This window comes from Nicotiana tomentosiformis, chromosome 6, assembly GCF_000390325.3.
Source record: "Nicotiana tomentosiformis chromosome 6, ASM39032v3, whole genome shotgun sequence".
Taxonomy (NCBI): domain Eukaryota; kingdom Viridiplantae; phylum Streptophyta; class Magnoliopsida; order Solanales; family Solanaceae; genus Nicotiana; species Nicotiana tomentosiformis.
In genome coordinates, this window is record NC_090817.1 from 30983855 (window position 1) to 30994970 (window position 11116).

At 36.9% G+C, this 11116-nt stretch overlaps 1 protein-coding gene across 1 annotated transcript; it reads left to right on the forward strand.

Annotated features, from left to right (window-relative positions):
- The first annotated feature begins 8922 nt into the window (after positions 1–8922).
- Positions 8923–10072, forward strand: LOC104084648 (histone H2A.6). The gene is made up of 2 exons (XM_009588566.4): positions 8923–9214; positions 9651–10072. Exons 1-2 carry the CDS (start codon positions 9026–9028, stop codon positions 9861–9863), a joined length of 402 nt encoding a protein of 133 aa, XP_009586861.1. The 5' UTR covers positions 8923–9025; the 3' UTR covers positions 9864–10072.
- Positions 10073–11116: the final 1044 nt, after the last annotated feature.

Consider the following 11116-nt stretch of genomic DNA (forward strand, 5'->3'; position numbering starts at 1 on the left):
AGAACCTGTTCCGGAGCTTCATTTTTGGGTTTTTAAAACCCGACCCTACTTCGTTAAATACACATTTTGGGCCATTTTTGAGGTATAATATAATATTTTAGAGTGAGAGAGAGTGCCTTAGAGTGAGAAGGTGATCTTTAATAATTTTTCTTCAATTCTTGATCAAGTTTTGGAAGATTAAGAAGGGAAGCTCACTAGGTCTTCATCCTAGCGGTAAGATTCTACACCTTAAACCCTAATTTCAAAATTTTCTGAAAATGGGTAACTAGCAAGATAATTTTTGGGCATGAGAGTTGTTTATTTTACATGCATGTATTATCAAAGGGTGTAGAAAGATTATTGAGCTAAAAATGGTAAAGATTGGGTTGTGGGATAATGGAATTCTCCATAAAAGGACCTTGGAGCCTTAATGCACATTTAGTGTTTGATAAAATGCTCAAATGAGCTCGAATCATGATCATCTCCCTAATTTTGATTCAATTTGTTATATTTATACAATAGATTGAAGTTGCTAAGAATTGCGGAACATTTAGAGTGTAAGGAAGCTCAAGTGAGGTATGTTGGCTAAACTCTTCTCTTAGAATTGAATCCCACGATATTCATGTAAATTATGTATGTCCTGAGTGATTCATTATGAAATTAGCTATTCCGAGTAAGATTGGGTTGAAAGATATATGTTCAACAAGCATCCCAAATGCTCTATTCATGTTATGTTACCAATTGAGGATGTGTTAAAATATGAGCTGTGCATTAATAATGTTTCGACTTTAAGTCAAGTTCAAATAAAGGCTATTATGCCAAATTTTGTGAAATATCTCTATGTGCATTAGGCTCTAAATTGCTCACATGTGTACTACACACTTTAATTTGAATTGTGTTTGTTGTTGATGATGAGGATGATATTTGAAATTGATAACGTGAGCATGAAATAGTGAATATGGCCAACGTGCCAAGGATGATCTTATAATTATGGCCATTTGTGCCAATAAAATGAAAAGATGTAAAACAAGTATGAAATGCGATGATTGATATAAAAAGGTTGATGTCTCGAATAAGACAGCCTAGCCGATCGGGTCGTAATCGGACTCCGTGCTAAACTTACGGTGGTATTGGTAATGATAGTAATTGTGGTTGATGTCTCTAATGAGATGGCCTAGTCAGTCGGGTCGTGATCGGACTCCGTACTAAATTTACGGTGGTATTGATATTGATAGTAATTGTGGTTGATTCTCTAATGAGATAGCCTAGTCGATCGGGTCGTGATCGGACTCCGTACTAAATTTACGGTGGTATTGGTATTGATGGTAATTGTGGTTGATTCTCTAATGAGATAGCCTAGTCGATCGGGTCGTGATCGGACTCCGTGCTAAAAGTAAAGTGGCATTGGTATTGTGGACACTGGTATTGCGGACAATGGTATATCGATACTAAAAATCTCCCAATATGAGATATGGAAATTAATTTGAACACTGTCTTGATCCTAAATTGAGGTTTGATGTTGATTAAGGCTTTCATTGATATTATGATAATCTTATTTGTATTAATTGTCATTCTATTGCAAGGGTGTTTAGTTATACATACTAGTATTATTCGGCGGTACTAACGTCCCTTTTGTCGGAGGCGCTACATCTTTCAATGGATGCAGGTGATTCCACAGCAGGAGATAATGATTAGTGATAGCAGTGCACCTTCTTCCCAACTGACTTGGTGAGCCCAACTTCTTTCTGGGGTCATGAATCTTTTGTACTTGTGTATTCTGTTTGAGGTATAGCGGGGGCTTTGTTGTCGGCATTATCATTGTACTCTTCTTTATCTATAGAGGCTCCGTAGACATAGTGTGGGTTGTGTATTGATGTTGGGGAAAGACAAACTATACTATGTTGTGGTTGTATTACTTGTCCATTTGAGACTTTAAAAATGGTGAAACTATTGGTAAGAAATTAGTAATTGCAGACATGATCACTTTATTATTTAATTAAGGAAAATATGTATTCTCTTTATTCATGAATGAGTTTGGGTAGAAGGAATCTAACAGGCTTGCTCGGTCGGGTTCACTCGGTTGAGCGGCGGTCGCGCTCCTCGGTTTTGGGGCATGACAAACTTGGTATCAGAGCCTAAGGTTTTAAAGTGTCTTAGGATGTCTCGGAGCCGTATCTAGTAGAGTTCTTATTATCGGTGTGTTGTAGACCACATCTATAATTAGGATGCCACATGGGCATTTAGGAATATTATCCTTCTTTGATATTCTGAATCGTGCGATGAAACTGGCTGTGAAACTATTCTTCCTCCAACTCATGCGTTGAGGTTCAAGGTAAGTTTAAATGCTCTTTTGTTTTATTCCAAGTAATGTTGTCGTGTGACATTACGAAAGGGTAAAGACTTGAATATTAAACAGATGGCACACGTATCATGTTGAATGAATAGTATGACATATGAGATAAGTATATCGTACCATGAGCATACTTTATATGAGAAGAGTTCTAGAAGTGTTACCCACCTCGAAAGAGGCAGTGACGTGATAAATTAGACATAAGCTTAATTAGTACATGTGGATAGTGTGGGAACCATGTATATGATTCTAAGATGTAAACATGTCACATAGGCACGTGATATATGAAAGGCATGGCCTGGAGAGTAATGATAAATGTGTAGGTCTCTCACGGGAGACAAAAAGTTATGAAAGGAGAGTTGATTGACCCCACAATGAGAAGACCCTAGCACTATGAATGTTATAAGAATCCTAGGAATGTGCGAAGTGGTGTTACACTCCAAAAAGGATATTGACATGAGGGAGTTGGATCCCAAGCCTATGTGGCTGAATAAGTAGAGAACGTATGAGGTTAATACCATGGTGACTTAAATCTCCCTAATAGTCGAACATATATATGAGGGATAGAGACATGAGACATATGTCCATGAAGTTGCTAAATTCAAGACTTGTGTCAAAATGTGAATCATTCACCCCAAGTGGGGGAGGAAGGCCCATAGAGAGGCCACTTAAATACAATGAAACAAGAGTAAGACCATGTAGCTATGGTGTTTGAATATTTTGTTGAAGACAGGTGTAGTCTAGAAAAGAGATAATGGGTAGCATGATTCTCTGAAAGGATATGCTAATGATAGACCACTAGTACCCCAAAAAGGTGGAAGGTTAAGGAAGGTAAATTCTTCATACATGGCAATGTGAATGACAGGGTCAACGATCCTAGAAACTAATAGTATGTTTACAAAGGGATTTTATACTTGTTAGGGGGTCAGGAACAATGGAACCTAAGGAAGTAATATAGGTCAAATGTGAAAGGTTGCGAGTTTTTAGAATGAGTTAATTACGGATTTGCGATTTAGCTAAACCTCTAAGGCTTTAAGAAAGACAAAACGAGTGGGAAAGATAAATGTGATGTTATAATAAACCAAGAGTGCATCGGTACTTGATGGAGAGTCTCTTAAGAATCTTACAAGCAAGGAAGTGTTAAGTGATACACGGATGAACACACTTTCCCACAGATATCCCAACAAGTGTCGAGAGGCGAGCATGATGAATTCCCAACTAAGGGAAAAGACCACGTAACGTATGGAAGGGCACATAGCTATTCAATAACTAGGGAGAATGCGACGAGCAAAAATTGGAAGAAAATCTATAAATTGAGATGGTCATGGTTATCGCAAAATAGTTTGTATCATAATGGTGGACTCGCCTAGAGCACAAGTGTTAATAGAAGATATAAAGGATCAACTGTAATGCAGCTGACTTGAGTGACGCCGACTTGAGTGACGCCGAATATCAACTAAAAGATATAGAGGGAGTTCATGTCTACATATTACATTGGAAAGTGAGACTACTAGTAATGAAGTGGTGGTGTGATAAACTCAACAAACCAGACACAATGATACTACGAGTTCATGGGAGGCAAACAAGTATGTGGCACAATAGGGATTATCAACTATGAATTAAGGGCAAAATGGGATGGAAGTGAATGCTCTAGTCACAAAGGAAATATAGTATCAACATATTGTCTCGACCAAAGGGGAATGTTTGAAACAGATTAAGAGAGGATGGACAATTGTTACGAACCAAACATGTTTAACATGATAGCTCTTAGGCTGCAATACCAAAAAACACTATTGGTAACTACAATACGGGGAATAAGGTGAGTTACTCATCGAGGATGGAATCAGGTGGACTAAGTCCTACACTTATAAGGAAAACAAGAAGTCTTCGTTGAAGAATTTAGGAGGATCTCAAGTTTCAGAAAAGGCCCTGTTCAGGTTAAATATATATGAAGGGTATCGATATGTATTTTGGGAAGTGTTTAGCAGTAAAGAGGAATCGTGAGAATGTTCACCAGGGAAGTATAGTGGTTTCTTAAAATCCTATAAGACTTATAAGGAGGAAAGATGATGTCTAAGAAAGGTCTGAGCACGATGTTACTTCACATATTGAGGCAATGCCATGCAGGCTGGTGTTATCAGGGTGTACGCGCAAGCTAGTAAATGTTATTCATTTAAAACAGATGGTCCCATAAGAAAACTGGCCTAGTAATGTCTTTTGTTGAGAAATTTGGAAAACAATAAGTTGTAAGTACTAATAAGATCGTAACCGTATCAAGGAAATTTTTGTAGAACTCAATTTCTAGGAGGTCATATGAAGGAGAAATCTGATATAGATGTTCCACTAATGATGTAATATGGCAAGATGATCATTTATATCTCTAGACAACTCAAAAATCATGAGAAAAACAATCCAACACATGACTTAAGACTTGCAGCTGTGATTTATACATTAAAGGTTTGGCATCATTAATTGTATTGGGTCCAGGTGGACATATTCACGGACCAAAAGATCCTTCAATATATTTGCAAATAAAAGAAATTGAATCTAAGGTAGAGAAGATATCATGAGTTACGTAATGATTACGATATCAATATTCTATATCATCCGGGGAAACCAATGTTGTGGCGGATGTTCTTACCCGGGCATCTATAGGTAGCTTAGCACACTTGGAGGCATACCAAAGGCCATTGGCCAAGGAAGTTTACCGATTGGCTAGTTTAGGAGTTCGTCTTGCGGACTTTAGTGAAGGAGGAGTAATTATGCAAAATAGGGTAGAATCATCGCTTGTTGTGGAAGTCAAAGAGAAGCAATACAATGATCCATTGTCGGCACAATTGAAAGAGTGTATTCATAAACATAATACTATGTCTTTTTCTCTCGGCTTGGATGATGGTACACTAAGGTACCAAGGGTGGTTATGTGTTCCAAATGTGGATGGTCTTTGGGAAAGAATCATGACCGATGCTCACACTTCTAAATATTCCGTACACCTGGGTTCTACGAAAATATATCATGATCTTAAGGAGGTCTATTGGTGGAACGATATGAAGAGAAATGTAGCGAAATTTGTGGCGAGATGTCCAAATTGTCAGCAGGTGAAGGCCGAACACTAGAAGCCCGGTGGGTTGGCACAGAATATAGAAATTCCAATGTGGAAGTGGGAAATGATTAATATGGACTTTGTGGTAGGATTGCCTCGTACTCCTCGTAAGTTTGACTCGATTTGAGTGATTGTGGATCGACTCATGAAATCAGCACACCTTTTGCCGGTTAAGTCTACCGACACAGTGGAGCAGTATGCTCAATTGTATATCAAAGAAATAGTCAGGTTGCATGGCACCCCAGTTTCCAACATTTCTGATCGGGGATCACAATTCACTGCTAACTTTTGGAAGAAATTTCAGCAAGGTTTGGGTACTCAGGTGAATCTTAGTACAGCCTTTCACATGCAGACTGGCGGGCAGGCAGAGCGGACTATTCAGACGCTTGAGGATATATTGCGTGCTTGTGTTCTAGACTTCAAAGGTAGCCGGGATGATCACTTACCACTCATAGAATTTGCATACAACAATAGCTATCATGTTAGCATTCAGATGGTACCGTTCGAGTCTTTATATAGTAGGAGATGTAGATCTCCCCTTGGGTGGTTCGAAATTGGGGAAGAAGAGTTGATAGGGCTAGACCTCGTGTATCAGGCTATGGAAAAAGTTAAAATCATTAAGGAGCGGTTAAAGACTGCTCAAAGTCGTCAGAAATCCTATTCGAATGTTCGTCGTAGGGATTTGGAGTTCAAAAAAAAGATGATTGGGTATTCTTGAAAGTTTCCCCCATAAAGGGTGTAATGCGATTTGGTAAGAAAGGGAAATTGAGTCTGAGGTATGTCAGACCATACAAAATCATTCAGAGGATCGGTGAGGTGGCATACAAGCTTGAACTACCATCTGAGATGTCATTAGTACACCCGGTGTTTTATGTGTCTATGTTGAAGAAAGTAGTTGGAGATCCGACACTCATTGTTCCGATTGAGACTATTGAGGTAAATGAAAAATTGACTTACGAAGAGATTTTGGTTTCTATTATTGATCGCCAAGTCCGAAAATTGAGAAAATAAAAAAATTACCTGCGTGAAAGTGTTGTGACGAAACCAACAGGTTGAAGAGGCTACTTGGGAGGCCGAGAAAGAAATGAAGAAAAAGTATCCTTATTTGTTTGAATGACCATGTATTTGTAAAGTAGTGATCTAGGAAAATTATAAGACTTACTTTCTATGAATTATGTATTATTTGTATATTTGATGTTGAAGCTGTTCCGTTCTAGAAATATATTGCTTATGAGGCCACAGTTGGTGTTGTTTCGTATTATGTTACGTCATTGGATTATGTATATGCAGTTAGAATGTATTTCTGGGACTCTCTGACAGGTCGATAGGCCAAATTACAAAGGAAACTTTGGCAAAATTTAGGGAGTTAGTCAAATTTGGGGCTGCTAGTTTGTGGTATAAAACAAACTAAGTTACATAAGATGCTAATGACGGGTTTTTACCCTCATTCGAGGACGAATGATCCTAAGCGGGGGAGAATGTAACACCCCAGAAAATTTTGAAGTACTTAAGTGTAAAGCCCCGTAAAATTTTGCAAAAGAAAGTAATGTTTCGTGGTGCCGAATTGGTTTTACGTGTTGAGTATTATAGAAATTCTTCGTGGCTCGGACTTTTTGGGTCGAACAATTCACCGAAAAGTAAAGAAAAATTTTTGGCGGAAAAGTGCATTTCTGCGGTCCATTATGCGACCGCAGAATCACTCTGCGGACCGCATAATGGCCGCAGAGTGAGGCAGTTAATGGGGTCAGTTGAAAGCAATTATGCGGTCGACTATGCGACCGCATAACTGTTATGCGGTGCACTATGCGACCGTAGAATAGTTATGCGGACCGCATAGTGACCGCAGACTCAGGCAGATTGGTCATTTTGGACACCAATTATGCGACCGATATGTGGTCCGCATAACCGCATATGAGATTGCAGAATTATGCGGTGCACTATGCGACCGTAGAATAGTTATGCGGACCGCATAGTGACCGCAGACTCAGGCAGATTGGTCATTTTGGATACCAATTATGCGACCGATATGTGGTCCGCATAACCGCATATGAGATTGCAGAACCTGTTCCGGAGCTAAATTTTTGGGTTTTTAAAACCCGACCCTACTTTGTTAAATACACGTTTTGGGCCATTTTTGAGATATAATCTGACATTTTAGAGTGAGAGAGAGTGCCCTAGAGTGAGAAGGTGTTCTTCAATAATTTTTCTTCAATTCTTGCTCAAGTTTGGGGTTAACGGTGTAGAAAATTAACCATACCATAAATGCTATTTGCTTTTTAATTGCACCATGCAATTTAAAGTCGAAAATAAATTTTCACTAATAAGCTTTCCTTTTCGATGAAAGGACTTATAATATTATCAAGCATGTAATGCTTTCTTTTGAAAATTCCTTGCTAGAATACTCTCTTACTACTCATGAGCTGCCTCTCTCAAAATATGTGCTATAATCTTGAACTTCGTTAGTTTTATTTAATTAGTTGAAAAGAAAATCTCTCAAAATACGACTTACATCGTACATTGAATTTTTTTTTTTTTTTTTGGTCATAGATATTTGATAGTTTATACTACAGGAGCACTATACGTTAATTATTTGTTAATTTTTAATTTAATATTGATGATTTATACTGTATTTGCTGTTGAGGTTTTGATATGGAACTTTGACAGAAATATTTCAAGATTTTATCAAAAATTTCAGTTTTGGAAATATATTTTGGGTAGTGTAGCTAGATGATTAGAGTGGATGAGTATGTGCGCTGAAATTTTCATAATCTTAATTGCAATAGTACCATTAGGTTTATCTTTGGGAGGATGGCAAGGATGGACTTGATAACAAGTAAAGTTTTATTTAACGAGATAACATATTTGTATAACCTCCCTTCTTCTCCTTCCTCCTCAATAAATACTTTTCGAATCTCTAAAACTAACCACTTCAAAATACATTCTAAGCGAGTGATTAAGATGTTTTTCACTTTAAGTAAGTGGTCACGTGCTATGTACATATAGTGAATCTAATTGTTTAATATTTGTATTGTTATATCATATTTTATCTCACACAAAATAATACATATAATTTTTACTAAATATTTTATGAGGATATTATATATGAAGAAAAGAAAAAACTAATCAAACATTGTATAATAAGTTATGTTAAATTTAATCCGAAATTATATTTTTTTTAAATATCAACCAAACAATGTATAATATATCTCTATGTTGGTTTTTATGCAGAAATTAACTCTATGCAAGCACCAACCAAACGGGTCCTTAGGGATATATTCACCAATTCATATTTCAAACATCCGGGAAAAAGCCAGTTGTTTCCTTCGTGTCACATTCAAACTCATAAATCCTTTAAAGCGGTTAAAATAGTCGGCTTCCTCATCTTACCGTTAATCTACTTGTAATCCAACGGGTCAAAGTCACGATCCTTGTGCTCTCTTCTCATTGGTCCATTTAAAAATCCCTCAGTACTATATAATCACCAACACTGAACAACCCCTCTCCCAATTCTCCATCTCACTTCCCATTCAAAATCTCGTCTCTCTGTAGCACAAATCCAATTAATTCTTGCGTTTTACAGTAACAACAATCAAATGGCAGGTAGAGGAAAAACCCTAGGTTCTGGAGCAGCAAAGAAGGCTACATCCCGTAGTAGCAAAGCCGGTCTTCAATTTCCCGTTGGTCGTATCGCCCGTTTTCTCAAAGCTGGCAAGTATGCTGAGCGTGTTGGTGCTGGTGCCCCTGTTTACCTTGCTGCCGTCCTTGAATACCTTGCTGCTGAGGTGAATTTTTGCCTTTGCCTCTTTAATTCTTTCCTTTTTTGATATCTCAATTTCTAGGGTTTATAATTTGGAAAATGATTATGCGTTTATACTAAATCGTGCTAATTATTATGGTTAACTGATTAATTGTAGTGAAAATGGATACTAAATAACAATAATTGAGCTAATTTCTTTAGTGTTTGGACTGGAAAGTAGTTTGTGAAATATATTTACATTTTCAGGTAACTTATAAAGTAATTATAGAAAAATCGTTAATTATTAACGTGATAAAATCTTAACTAAACTACCTTACATGGGTTAAAGTCAAATGATACTGTTTATAGAATTTATTTTATGTTGTATAAGTTAAACAATAAATATGTACTGATTAGAGTTTCTAGGTTGTTTGTTTTGATTTAGGGTTTATGATTTTCTATGTGAATTTTGGTGGTTACAGGTGCTTGAATTGGCTGGGAATGCTGCGAGGGACAACAAGAAAACTAGGATAGTACCAAGGCATATACAGTTGGCAGTGAGAAATGATGAGGAATTGAGCAAGTTGCTTGGTGATGTTACTATTGCCAATGGTGGTGTTATGCCCAATATTCACAACCTTTTGCTGCCTAAGAAAGCTGGTGGCTCCTCAAAGCCCTCAGCTGATGAGGATTAGATTGGAAGGACAATAGGGAATTTCAAGTATTAAGCCTTTAATTTGGTTTTTGAATAGCTGGTCCACAGAAATTATTTGGTTTCTCCAGTGTGAAATCAATTGTGTTTTGTTAGTTCTTTTAGTTTCTTTTATAGTGTTAGGGTTTATGTTAGTCTGTGTATACAAATGAAATGATGAATGAAAGACCCATCTTATATTTTTGAATTGCATCTTTGGGTTGCTAGTTATAGTAGTAACATCTACATTTATGAATATCTAATCAGTGAATACAGTTTCATACTAAATGTTTACCGTCTTGATCTTCTTTCCCTTTTTAGAATGTGTTGTGGTTGTGAAATTTATGGGTTTCATGGTGTATTGATTTGTTTTCTATAGCTGTGTGTAAGTATCTATGTAGTGAACTATATATGTCCATGCAATTATGAGACAATTTGTGGGCATGCTGTTTCTAACCGTCCAATTAATTAGGGCATTTGCTTTTACCCTCATCATCTCTTTCCTGGGTTTCTCATTAGTTTACTGAATGTGTGTGCTTGTTCATGTGCCTATATATAGAATTATCATTTGAGGGCTAAATGTTGAGAGATGTTAGAAATCAAAATGTTTGAACTACTAAGTGGCTTGCTAAACTCAAGGTCCAGTAGTTACCTTTATTACAACATACTCCATATGTTGTAGAGCTATGGGTTGTGATGTCATTCATTCCTCCTGAAGGATTTGTTGTCATTGATATATTTCTCCTTTAGTCATGCATAAATGCATTCAATCATTTCTCTAGTTGGTAATAGGGTTTAAAAAATGTCTTTGTTTCTTGCATTTAATCTCTCTTTGAAATAACGGACAGCAATTTCTGATGTGCGAGCAATGATGATTGGTCAAGAACAACCATGCAAAAGCATGACTGTATGTTGTGTATTGTTTGGGTAATCTAATTTTTGCATGGTTGTTAATAAGTAATACAATCATGTGTATGTGGCTTACTCTTAAGGAAGTGTGTTTATTTCATTAAGGGTATTGTTTTCTCTCTGTTAAGTTATCTTTGTTTGTTACTGTTTTCTGGTTCTATGTGATCTTGCATTGAGGTTGAGCTATAATTTATACTAGTATTTTGGCTTGTGAGAGCGTCATAGTTTGTAGCATCGGTCTTGCCATATACTTAGGTTAGTAGATGCCTGTGCATGGTTTATTCATCCAGACCAGTTACAAATTTGAATAACTGTTAGGTCAGATTAGATCACTGATATTTTTTATGG